This window comes from Arvicola amphibius, chromosome 5 (genome assembly GCF_903992535.2).
Source record: "Arvicola amphibius chromosome 5, mArvAmp1.2, whole genome shotgun sequence".
In the NCBI taxonomy this organism is placed as follows: Eukaryota; Metazoa; Chordata; class Mammalia; order Rodentia; family Cricetidae; genus Arvicola; species Arvicola amphibius.
Genome location: NC_052051.1, coordinates 3,794,548 through 3,808,089, shown reverse-complemented (window position 1 = coordinate 3,808,089; position 13,542 = coordinate 3,794,548). Strand labels below are relative to the sequence as shown.

General features: G+C 50.2%; 1 protein-coding gene across 1 annotated transcript in view; it reads left to right on the top strand.

Moving 5' to 3' along the window:
* The first annotated feature begins 3,441 nt into the window (after positions 1–3,441).
* Phactr3 (phosphatase and actin regulator 3) overlaps positions 3,442–13,542 on the top strand; it is a 223,502-nt gene continuing 213,401 nt past the window's right edge. Inside the window, exon 1 of the mRNA XM_042055110.1 lies at positions 3,442–3,547. Within this exon, the coding sequence (XP_041911044.1) occupies positions 3,442–3,547 (106 nt within the window). The remainder of the gene's footprint in view (positions 3,548–13,542) is intronic.

Genomic DNA, 13,542 nt, shown 5'->3' with positions numbered 1-13,542 from the left:
ATCTCTGTTCATATTTCCCACCTGTCTTTAATCTACTAATGCTGTAGGAAGACCTACTGTTTGTGATTACCTGCCTACTGGGGCATGACCTCTTATACTATATATGCAGATGCAGGTTCCCCTTCCCCTTGCTCCTTTTTCCCGATTGCTCATTCGGATTGTTTGGATTTGACCTCCATCCATCGTTCAAGCAGAGAACCCTTATTTGTAAGTTTACCCCTAAATAAATAATAACTATCTATCTCTCAATTCTGAGCTAGTGTGGGATTTCTTTTAAACATTTGTTCACTGTTTCATCTGGTGGGATCAATGTGTCATACTGTGTCATACTAAGCCATTGGCCAAAACAGCTTCTTTAATAACCAAAGGTAATAAAACATATTCATAGCACACACAGGGGAATCCCACATCAAGGGATGGCAATACCTCCAGAGGTTCTTTTATTGTACAAGATTGTTTCAGGTAGCCTGGATCCCTCCCCCCCAATATAAAGTTGAGTATTGTTTTTTCGAGTTCTGTAAAGAATTGTGCTGGAATTTTGATGGGGACTGCATTCAATCTGTAGATTGCTTTTGGTAGGATGGCCATTTTTACTATGTTAATCCTGCTGATTCATGCACATAGCAGACATCTTCTGATATCCTCTTCAATTTCTTTCTTCAAGGACTTGAAGTTCATGCCATACAGGTCTTTCACTTCCTTAGTTAGAGTTATCCCAAGATATTTTATTATTTTATTTGTGACTATTGTAAGGGAGTTTTTTTCTTTCTCAGCCAATTTATTATTTATATATAGGAGGATTACTGATTTTTTTTTTTGAGTTAATCTTGTATCCAGCCACTTCACTTTAGGTATTTATCAGCTGCAGGAGTTCCCTGATGGGGGTCACTTGTGTATACTGCCATGTCATCTGCAAATAGTGATACTGTGACTTCTTCCTTTCCAGTTTGCATCCCCTCCATCTCCCTTAGTTGCCTTGTTGATGTAGCCAAGGCTTACAGTGCTGTATCGAATAGACATCGAAAGGTGAACAGTCCTGCCTTGTCCCTGATTTTACAGGGATTGCTGTAAGTTTCTCTCTAAGTTGATATTGGCTGTTAGTTTGCTGTGTATTGCCTTTATTATATTTAGTTATGTTCCTTGTATTCCTAATCTCTCAGGGACTTTTATCATGAAGGAGTGCTGGATTTTGTTAAAGGCTTTTTCAGCATCTAATCATTTTTTCTTTCATTTGTTTTCATTTGGTGGATTACATTGACAGATTTTCATATCTTGAACCACCCCTGCATCTCTGGGATGAAGCCTACTTGATCATGATGGGTGGTCTTTTTTTTTTTTTTTTCTTTTCTTTTGAGACAGGGTTTCTCTGTGTAACAGTCCTGCCTGTCCTGGAACTTGCTTTGCAGACCAGGCTGGCCTTGAGCTCACTGAGATCTGTCTGCTTCTTTCTTCCGAGTGCTGGGATTAAAGGCGTGCACCACCACGAGGCATGGTGGATGATCTTTTCGATGTGTTCTTGGATTTGGTTTGCCAGTATTTTATTGAGTATTTTTGCGTCTATGTTCATGAGGGAGATTGGTCTGTGATTCTCTTTCTTTGTTGGGTCTTTGCGCTGTTTGGGTATCAGGGTGACTATGGCCTCAGGAAATGAACTTGGCAATGTTCCTTCTGTTTCTGTTTTGTAGACTAATTTGAGAATTGTTGGTATTAGTTCTTTTTTGAAAATTAGGCAGAATTCTGCACTAAAACCATCTGGCCTTAGGCTTTTTGGGGTTGGGAGACTTTTAATGGCCACTTCTACTTCCTTGGGGGTTATAGGTCTATTTAAATTATTTATCTGATCTTGATTTAATTTTGATATATGGTATCTATTGAGAAAATTGTCCATTTCTTCTAGGTTTTCCAATTTGTTGGAGTACAGGTTTTCAAAATATGACCTAATAATACTCTGGATTTCTTCAGTGTCTGTTGTTACGTTCCCTTTTCATTTCTGATTTTGTCAATTTGGCTATTTTCTCTTTGCTAGGGTTATTCTTTAAAACCCAGCCCAGTAGCTGACAGGACTGATGTGCAGGCAAATGACTGCCCTGTGCACAGGGAAACCCAAACACCCAAGCTGAAGGAAAGACGGGAAGAAAGGAAGAAAGGCGCAGTGTGTAAGCAGGAGTTCACCAGAGCATAGCATTGTGCTGGGTAAACACTTAAGACACCAACCAGGTTTGGAATCCTGACTGCCCCCCATCCCCGCCTCTCCAGCCCTGCAGGCCTCCTAAAGAAAGTGGCTCCACTCTCCTGAGCCTCAGTGTCTCTCCAACAGAACTGAAGCGAGAGGAGACAGAAAGAAACAGGAAGAGGGAGCGGAGCAGGGGCCACAACGAAGCTCCTGCCCAGGAGCATTTCCACAGCGGCTTGGTGAGCCCTGCAGCCTGCGTTCCTACCACTTGAAGGCTGTTTCCTACAGCGCCACCTAGTGCCCACAGAGAATAGTTACGTAGTTAAAAGTTCCGAGGATGAAGATGACGGGACCCAGAGAATTGGGCCGGGCTTCCATAAAGTGCGGGTGGGTGGGCCACCTGGGCCACCAGTTACGTGGCTCAGCGCCTCCCTAAGGGCGCATCGGAGCCTACATGTCCCTGCCTTGCTGGGGATAGAAAAGCAGAGAGTCACAGAGCTGCACGTAAAAGCTCCCAGAGACGGGGCAGTGTGCTGTTGATTGATTTGGGCTCTGGGAAGCCTGAGGGGCTCAGAATGAGGACTTCCTGGGCCTCTCTGGAGGATCTGCCCGGGATCCCCCTAAGGCAAGATTAGATTTTGAACCCTGAGCTCAGCAGAGACAGCTCGGAACTCTGAGGTTCCACCCCAGGGGCTGTGGTCAAAGGGAGAACTTGGAGTTGTGTGATTCAGGGAGGTACTGGGCAGGAGCAGCAGTCTATTTTAGAGTTGGCCCTTGGTGGCAGGGGCTTTCCCCGTACAGTGCTCGGTAGAAAAATAACAGTTCTATTTCATAACAAAGGCGAATATGGGTTCTGCTAGGAGAGCTGTGATGGCTCCCGCATCTTACAGCAGTCATACTGCAAGTGGCCAGTCTAAGATATCCCAGGCTCAGAGAGGTCAAGCGACTTGTCCAGGACACACAGCTGCCCTAACGTAATTAACCCGGTGTTCACCTCTCGACCCACTGGTTGTGAGCGATTCCCAGGTTGTCCCGGACTCTCTGCGTCAACGTTCCCACCATCACTCTGGGCAGTGTCCAGGAGGTCAAGGTCACAGCTGAGCCCCTTCTGCGCCTCCGCCCGGAGAAGGGGCCGAGCCTCACAAGGCGGCGCCGCCCCCGCTCTAGTCCAGCCCCGCCCCGCCAGAGCCTCCCGGGGCCCGGGCTCTAACACTGAGCTCGGAGGGGCGAACACAGCCCGGAGCCGCAAGCCCCTGGCCTTCAGGGAGATGCGTGGCCAAGGCAGGGGGCACGCCCGCTGGCCCGCGCCTCTGCGCTCGCTGCTGCGCGCCTTAGGACCCCAGGACGCCGCCGCCGCCCAAGGCTTGGCGCAAGGTAAGTGCGAAGGGGACCTGGGGTCCCGGGCGCACGTGGGGCTGGGCGACCTCCTCGGAGTCCCCCTATGCTGCCCTTGACTGCTGCGCACAGTCAGGATGGCCGCTGCACCCCGGCCACAGCGCGGGTGCGTCCTGCTGCCTCCTGCAGCAGAGTCTCAGGGATCTGTCCCTAAACAAGGGCAATGGGTACTGTGGGCAGGAGAGTTGGCGTTGGGTTCCTGTGATCTCATCTCGGATCTGGAATCTCCCCTCTAATGGCATAAGTGCCCCAGTGCACCTGGCAGGCACGTGACCTCACCATGCCTCGGTTTCCACCTCTGTGAAATGGGGGCGATTCATCTTGGTGCTGTGCTCGCAGAGGTACAGCGCTAGTTTCCCAGTAAGAGCTCCCTGAGTGCGGCGTTTCTCCCCGCGCCTCGCCCCCTGCAGGGCAGACACCTGGTCCTGGAACCCTGGGGCGAGTTCAGCTGCCATTGAAGAACTGGCCTGAGCGGGGTTGGGGTAGGAGTCCTGAAGGAAACCGAAATGACCCGAGTCCCACCTGGTCCAGGGGAGAGGCACAGGAGATGAGCAAGAGCACAGGTTCCTGGTGACCAGACAAGGATTATGCGTGTCCTCCCTTGGCCTTGGCTCAGGATCGCGGTGGTGGGTGGACTGTGGTGTCCCAGGGAGGAGAGTGAGCCCAAGGCTTCCCAGTCGACTTTGCCCAGCATTCCCGTGGGCCTCACCCCAGGCCAGCTGCTCCAGGCACTTAGAACCTGAATTTTCAAGCAGGCAGCGCCTCAGGTGATCTGGGACCAGATTAGTCAGGAAACTGGTTTAGACCAGGAAGGGCACTTCTGCCCTCACCAGCTGTGAGTATTTCAGCGTCTGTAACGTGGAAGTCCAAGCCGGCTGAGCTGCTGCGTCCCTGAAGCTCTTTCAGCCCAGCACCCGCTCCTCTCCGTCATCTGAAAGATGATTAGTTTAGATAGTTGTGCCAGCACCGGAGTTGGGAAACCTAGAGACAGAGTAGCACAGCAATGCTGAGAGAAGCCGGGTACTGTGGGGATGCTGGGTTCATTGGACGCCCTCTACTCAGGGCCCAGCGCTTGGGGGCGCCTGTATTGAGTCAGTGAGCAGAGGACTGGGCCCCCAGCAGAGGGGATGGAGACATTCCCCTGCTGATTCTAGTCCTCTAAATTCTGAGCATCAGCCCATATTTAGTGAGGTACCTGGCCCCCAGCAGGGAGTGAGCTTCCTTCTGGGAAGGGTGTTCCTGAGTCTGGAGGCTCCCGCCCCTGTTCTGAGGCACTTGGGCATCAGCTACACAGGGTGGCACAGGGCTGGGTTTGAGGACATGACATGTGAAGCCCTTCTACAGGGCAGCGTGTTTGGAGCTGTGGTGTGTGAGCTGCCCGCCTACTTATACAACACCTCACCTGTTCCACGTGTGCCTTCCAGCCATCACATTTTAAAAATAGTTCTGCGGCCTCCGCCCAGGCTTTGGCCCTGGCAGGGCTAGGCCACCGTTGACCCACTTCTGGCAAAGAGAGGGGGAATATGGAGTCAGTGGGTCAGCAGACACGACTGACCCTGAACGCACTGTAGACATGGATCCAGATGTCAGGCCGCTGCAGAGAGTGGAAGGAAGCATCCCTAACAGAACTGCTGTGTGTGGTACCCAGCCTGCTGGGGAGCATCCTGGGGACGTCGGAGCTCTGGGCAACAGGAGTGGATAAAGTTGAGTTTGGGACCATTGGGCAGTGGCTTTTAGGTTCTGGCTAAGCCACTTGCATCTTTTATGTGCAGTCCCAGGCTGCTGGCAGGCATGAGGCTGAGGAGAGAATGCTCACCCCAGCTGGAATATGGCAACAGCCTCTTTGGGGTATCTTCAGGGTTTGGAAGGTGGGACATTCTGAAACCTATTCATGGTAGGAGCTGATGGGAGCTCTTGGCCTGGCTGTCCCATGTCCAGGATGCTCTGTACCTCTGTGTCTGAGTGGCAGTGATTGGTGGTGCTTTTCATGGATTGGTGGGAGGCTTGGCAGGGTCGGGGGAAGGAAGGATGGTGAGGATGGCAAGGGACAAAGTAAGCCCAATGTTAAGGGCTTGCTGTGCAGAGGCCCTGCCAAGAAATTTTGGAGATGGGGCCAGAGATGGTCTGGAGGCTCCAGTCTGAGACTCAGCAGATGGGGCTGGCCCTTAAAAGAGGTCACTTGTGGAAAGGGACTGCTGCAGAGAGGGTGACGGTTTCTGGGTTTCTGCATTGCATTGCTATTTTGTGGTTGAGGGGACTGGAGTCCAGATGCCCAGTTCAGCTTTGGAAGACGCTCCCGGGACCAGGCTGTATGCTGTAGTTCTTCGGTTGCTTTGATGGGCAGGCCTGGAGAATGTCTCCTGACCTCTCTCTTCTGGATGCAGAGCAGCCTTGGAGGCTCTCTCCCATGCTTCGTGTGCTGATTTCTGACTTCTAACTGCTTGGTGGTGGCTTAAAGTCCCCTGCATTTTAGGAGCACATTGGCCACTAGTTCTGCGACCTTCCATGTCTGACTGGGAAGCGCTGGCTCGTCCTGGGCTATTTCTGTACCAAATGACTTAAATTTTTTTTTTGGGGAAGGAAAGGCATGATTGATGGTATCAGGACATATCCCAGCCAAGGCTCATTAAAAGTGGTGGCCTGAGGGGCCACGAAAAGCATTGAAACCTAATCCTTTGTTTTGCTGTCTCTGCTCAATTCAGGGCTGAGCAGGGCTTCCCAAAGTCAGTAGCTCCCAGGATCCACAGAGGGTCTGGGCTGCCTAGTTCTTTTGAAATTTTAACAACAACCAGCTGAACACAGCAGGCTTTTCTGGCGGAGTGAGTGCAGTGGATGAGACCTTAGAAACAAAGGGTCACTGGTCTGTCTGTTCGGGAAGCTGAAAATCCAGAGCCTGGGCTACAGACTTCTGCCAGCATCCAGTGCCTGTGCTCATGGACCAGCTGCCATTGCTAGGAAGCAGGGAGGGCTGGACCTCTGAAGTTCAATTCACAGGCCTCCGCCAGGCCGGGGATGGCACTATGTCCTCTTCATAGCCAGGGCTGAGACATCATCTGTAGGGGACCAGGAGATGACGAGATGGTCGGAGGCAGGCTGCAGGATCCTCCAGCTCTGCCGGCTCTCCAGTTGTTCCTTAGCAGGGCAGGGTCATACACCTGTGCCGACCTGGCCCACAGAACCTGCCGTGGCAGGTATGTGCCTGGAGGCAGAACACAGTCATGGCTTCTGACATCCAGGTACAGTGAAGTCCTTGAGTGTAACCCGAGGTCTCCCTGTCTCTTCTGACTCTCTCCTCAGGGCATATTTTGGAACACACAGATACCTTCTAAGCCAGGGACTTTCAGGATTTCTACATCTTCCTACCCTAAGCCTGTGTGTGTTGGCTGAGATTTCTGTCCCACCAGGTCCCACATCCATTTTGTCCCAAATAAACACACAGAGGACTACATTAATAATAAACCACTTGGCCTATTAGCTCGGGCTTCTTATCAACTCTTATAACTTATATTAGCCCATAATTCTTGTCTGTGTTAGCCACGTGGCTTGGTACCTTTTTCAGTGAGGCTGTCACATCTTGCTTTCTCTGTGTCTGGATAATGACTGCAGACTGAATCTTTTCTCTTCCCAGAATTCTCCTGTTCTTGTCATTCCACCTATACTTCCTGCCTGGTTGCTGGTCAATCAGCATTTTCTTAGAATACAATTGACAGGGTACAGTTCCCACAGAACTACCCCTGTTTTTTGTTAAAAAAAAAAACAACAAGAACTCTGAATCAAATCTCCTTTGTTAAGCTTTTCTCCTGACCGTTATCCATAACAACATGTAACCAACATTCTAAACAAAGGCAAACATCCATAATCCATTTTTGGGGGAATGTGGGCATAGTTTTCCAGGCTACTTCCTGCTGATTGGGGGTGCTGATAATCTTATGGGGACCTAAAGAAAATTTTGAATTATGGTCAGTCCTGATTGGAAAATTCTCTGAGGCTTGAGGCTATTCTGAATGTAGAACTCAGACATCTGGGCCATCCACTCCTATCAGAGATTTCTCAGGGGGTCTTCCTTGATCAAACCTTATTTTTCTTAGCCCAGAATGAATCCACAGCCTCTCATTTCCTGTGGAAACAAACGAACAAACAAAAAAAAACTCTTCTCCAAAGTAACATACCTTTTAATTTATATTTTAAAGTCAAGGCATTTTCAAAATATATATGTTGTATTAATCCAGCAGCATTTGTAATCAAATGTTTTTTAGCAGCTGTTGTTCCTTTCTCAGCCATCAAACCATGCAAAAACAACACAATAGCATATGGTATCCAGACTTTCTGTGTATTTTTCATCTTTATGTGGCTTTACTTTAAACTCTATTTCTTCTGTTTTTCTTTTTAATATTTGGTTTTTTAAGACTAGGTTTCTCTGTGTATCTTTGGCTGTCCTGACACTCTATAGACCAGGTTGTCCTTGAACTCACAGAGAGCTGCTTGCCTCTACCTCCAAAGTGTTGGTATTAAAGGTGTGTGCCACCACATCTTGAATTCATAGAGATCCACCTGCCTATGCTTCCCATGTATTGGGATTAAAGGTGTGTGCCACCACACCTGACTACTCTCTTTTTTTCTTTTTTCTTTTAAGGACTTTATCCGTTTTCTTTTCTCTCCCAAGCCTACATATATTTTTAAACACACTATAAACCATTTAGAGGTTTTCTTCATCTGAATCTATCTTTACTGTATATCTCTCTTTCTCTTACCACACGAGTCTTTAATTTGCTAAGAGATAGGGCTGGAATTAAAACCGTGGCTTTCATGGCTGGATCCAACCCATTCCTTAGCTTTCTGAGAGTCTAGCCTCATGGCAGAGGTACTGGCAGTAGCCATGTTTGTTGCTACAACTCTATGGAGTTTCAAGGTCCCTGCCACCACTAAAAAGCATGCTATAGGCTATTCATCAACACCATTTAAGTGTTTGGTGGTGCGGGCCACCACCAAAAAGAGCTGCATAGTTTTTGCAGCTTAAGCTGAGTCAGGAAGCTTCTCTTTAATGAGGCTCACATGCCTCTAGCAAACAGAGCCCACCTGAGAAAATGCTACCAAGAAGCCATGCTTAACTCTGTTCTTTTTGTGTCTAGAATTCCTTCTCAGACACACTCAGGTTTTATGTGGATGCAGTTGTCCATGTTGGCACCATTTGTTGACTGAGGTTTCTGTCCCTCCCAGTACTGCAGCAGTTCCCAAATAAACACACAGGGATCTACATTAATTATAAACTGCTTGGTCTATTAGTTCAGGCTTCTTATTAACTCTTATAACTTATATTAGCCCATAATTCTTGTCTGTGTTAGCCACGTGTCTTGGTACATTTTCGGCGAGGCAGTCACATCTTGCTTCCTCTGTGTCTGGATGACAACTGCAGATTGAATCTTTCCTCTTCCCAGAATTCTCCTGTTCTCATTGCCCCGCCTTTACTTCCTGCCTGGCTACTGACCAATCAGCGTTTTATTAGAAGACAATCGACAGGGTACAGACCGTTGTCCCACAGCACTGTGTGCACACGTACCTGCTCCTCCCTTAAGGACCACTGCCTGCTCGATAACTTGGCCTGTGACTGAGTTGATAAGTTCTCATATCTCTGTGTGTGCACATGCATTCACATGTGCAAATACAAACACATGCATGATACGGTGTAGTGTGGAGGTCAGAGGGTAACTTCAGGTGTCGTCCCCACCTCCTGCCTTGTTCGAGGCAGGCTTTTTCTCGCTTTTTCTGCTGTATTCAAGCTGGCCTGTGAGGCACTGGGGCTTCTGCTGCCTCTGTCCTCCTGCCCTCCCACAGGAGCTCTGGGCTGACGGGAATGCATAGAAAAGGCATGAATACAATGTCGTCTGGCTTTGGATTCTAGAGATTCAGACTCAGGTGTTCACACTTGCCTGGGGTCCATCTGCCCAGCCCAGTTGCTCTCTTTTTGTTTCAAGGGGTAAGAGAGAGTCTAGCTCCAGAGAACAGGCCTGGCTGCAGTTGGTCCTCGGCAAGTAGCCGTTGGGTGAATGGGTACTGTGTCCTCCTCTACAGGTCCTAGGACTTTGTGCCCAAACAGGGACGTGCGTCTGTGTTACCAATGCAGCCTCCAGGTGATAAACGACAGCGTAAATAAACCTCAACCCTCCCCCACCCCTCACTGTCTCCCAGAAGCAGCTGCAGTTAGGGCCACTCTTGTTTTCTCACCCCAAACTTGAAGCTGTCAGTGGAAAACATGCTCCACCGCTGCCTGGAAGCAGCGTAAAGAATCGTCACCGCATGGCACAGCACTGTTCTGAAGCAGCTCTTCTATGCGGCAGTGTGCTTTGGACTTTTATCTGGGTTAGCAGGTTCTGTCTAATTGCTTTAGAATTTTCCAGGTTCTGCCATCTTTACGATGAGATGGCCAGAGGCCGTGGTCTGATGTAGGCAGGGAACCTGCAGCCTGGGCAGCCACTGTGCCTCTGGGCAGACTTCTCTGGCGACTTGAGGTGTGTCCTAAGTGCAGCGCCCCTGCTCAGGATGAGGGCACAATGGCCTGATACGATGTTCTGCACCCCGCTGCCTGACAGTTCCCACGGGGCCCTGCCCTGCCACAGGATCCTAGTAATTTTCCACTCAGGTCGTGAGAGGCTCCCATTTGGAAATTTTGCCAATCCCCCAGAAGAAAGGTGGATTTTGTTGCTGTCATTTGCATTCCTGGATTGCTTGAGGGAGCTTTCCATGTGTTACCTGGGCATTGCTTTCCGCTGTGTTCACCTTTTCCTAACTGGTTCCGTAGGAGCATTAATTAGGTCTGGATTAGAATCCTGCCTGCATGGGACTGTTTCAAGGCCTCTGGCTTGTCTTTTACCTCTGTATATAGTGTCCTTACTTCAGCAGCGTTAGTTCTCACGCATGCTCCCTGTGGTCACTGCGGAGGGACTTTCACCTACTTGTTATGTACTCTTTATTCTGTCCTTTTTACTGTCCACTGTGACTTCCCGCGTGAACACGACGAGATGCTGCACAGGTGTTCAGTGGAGATTCTGAGAGGTGTTCACGTGGCTAGGGAGCTGACCATGGCCTTGTGACAGCATTCAGGGTGCAGAGAGGCCAAGGAGCTGCTACCAGAACTGGATTTCAGAGTGAATGGCAGATGTGGCTTCATCCACATGATTCTCTGTAATGGTCATACTGAGCCACTGCTACTGACTGTCAAGAGGCCTCCCAGGGCCGGGCTGCTTCTCACAGCCCTGGCTGCTCTCCAAGGCTGGCCCAGGAGAGAGACCTGCTTGTGCCCATGTGTAGAGAATCCGAAGGCCTTCCTCTGAGCTCAGCCAACCTCTGAGAGGAGTCATCACCCAACACCCGCTGTATTTGGAACAAAGGCCCAGAATGCACAGAGAAATATTTTAAGCTCCATCAGTGACATGGTTGCTATTCGATTATGAGGACCTGAGTTCAGCCCTCCAGCTTGGCACAGTAGTGTGTATCTATAATCCCAGCGTTGGGGAGCTGGAGACAGTAGGACCCCTGGGTTTTCTGGCTAACCACCCCGTGAACTCCAGGTTCAATGAGAGATCTTGCTCTCCAAAAATGTGGTGCAGAGAACAATAGAGGAAGAGACCTGATGTTGATATCTGGCTGACACACACTTGCACACATGCACACACGTGTACACACGCACATACACACAACAAGAACAACAAAATAGTGGCACACTCAGCTTGCATCAGATTTCGCCTGGATGGATACTGACTAGCGTGGAGAGACATGGCAAGCCTGGGCGCCTTGCGTCTGTCTGAGCAGGACCTGCCTGTGGACTCTGCAGCAGGAGGGATGGGGAGCAGCTGTTTGGACATCCTCCTGGACACCGGGGAGGGTACTAGAGGGGCAGTTAGCCCTTCCTGAAAAGTACCAGATGGGAGCCAGTAGGTGATTGTTTTTTGGACCTTGTCTGCCATGGGCTGAGTCCCTCTGGGCCTCTCATAGATAGTGGGCAGGAGACTCTTCACGGGGGTAAAAAGGGGCTTCCACCCTGGCAGGTATCAGCCATGTCAGTGCAGGAAGGTGTGTACCAGTCACCGTGTACCGTAACGCCTGTCTACCATGCGATGGTTTGTAAGTTGGGCAAGGGGCTGGAGGCTGAAACACACACACACACACACACACACACACACACGGGGGGGGGGGGTCATCCTTGAAACAAGAATTCCCCCTTTACTGTGTTCCAGGGAAGATTATATAGGGCTCTCCTTGCCTAACTAGCTCTCGGGATTTTTCAGCTGCAAACCCACCAGAAACCACTCCCCTGCCATCAGGAACTCATGATGGTCTCGTACTCAGAATAGCTGCAAACATAGGAAAACAAGCTGTTCACTCCGGCAGGCAGGGGGTCATAGAAAATTCAGGGTCTGAGGGTCTGCAGTCTCCAACAAAGGAGGCCAGAGTTCTGTGTCATTGTCCGGTGGGCATGTGTGCCCGTGAGTGGTGAGGACCAGGGCACCTGGATGCTGCCCTGTTGCCCCAGAAGGGGTTGAGGTGGGAGATGTTGGGGAGAAGCTGGACTTCTGACTTTTACCCAGTTTCTACTTCCACCTGGCACTGCCAGCTGAAGTGTGCAAACACCGAGTAGGTGACACCTGTGTGAGTGGGCATGCAAGGGAGCTGAACAGGTGATGTGTGAGCGGGCATGCAAGGGAGCTGAGCAGGTGACATGTGTGAGTGGGCATGCAAAGGAACTGAACAGGTAACACATGTGTGAGCGGGCACACAAGGGAACTGAGCAGGTGACACGTGTCAGTGGGCATGCAAGGGAGCTGAGCAAGTGACACATGTGTGATCCGACATGGAAGGGAGCTGAACAGGTGACACATGTGTGAGCGGGCATGCAAGAGAGCACGTGCATTTGTATGTTTGGTGTGTGCACACGTATGATGTTTTGTGTCTGCTGGCCCTGGTTCAGCCTCCCATACGAGGCTTCAGTCTCAGCCTCCCGCTCTCGGTCCATGAGTAGTGTCCATCCACCTGGCAGTGGGACCGCATCTGTGCATCTCCTAGTTACATTTCCTTGTAAATCCAGAGAGGGGTCATGACTCCCTGGACCCTGGGTACCGACCATTTACTCCTAACTCACCCGAGGTTGGTCCCTGCCTCCCCAGAGCTGGCCCAGCAGACTAGCCAGGCATGTCTAGGAGCTGCGGGATAGGCAGCAGGAGGACATTGTCTCCAAGACAGCCTGGACGCCATGGCAATGTGAGCAACACAGGGGTGGGGTCTGGCCAGAACCAACCTGTTGCTCTGGGGGTCGGGGTGTGTCTAGACCTGTGCCCTCTTAAGCCCATGCCTTAGCATAGGACCCCTGAGCTGTCTTGTCTCTTGAGGTCTGGTTCTGGTTTTGTCTGTACTGTCGTCTCCCTGGACTCTCTGTGTATTTGAGTGGGTGTCAGTCAAACACCCTCGAGGGAGTCCTAACATTAAATAGTTGCAGATCTCATTCTAGCTGGTGTGACTCAGAACAGCTCAGATTTGATGTGTACTGAAATCTGTTATTTCTCCCCATTTCCAGTTCCCCCAACCCCATACGTTAGAACTTGCATTTTTTTCCCTCAGTGGTGTCTTCTGAGTTGGGGGTGTAGCTGCCCCTGAGCCACGGAGGCTGTTCTTCAGCATTTAATTACAATGTACAATGTGCAGGGCAGGACAGAGGATCTGGGGGCCATGAGTGCTTCAGCCTGGGTGTGGACTGTAGGTGATACAACCACAGGACAAGGGGGAAGGGACTTCTCCCTGAGCCGTGATGGCTTCGGGGTGCTTGTTATTATAGCAGGACTAGCTGATACCGTCTGCTGGTGGTATATTCCCTTTGCTGATGAGTGACCAGCCTGGCCCTTGCCCTTCCAACTTTCAGATCTCAACTTTAGCATCACCTTCTCAGAGAGGCCTATGTCATTATGAAACAAGAAATCCCCAAAATG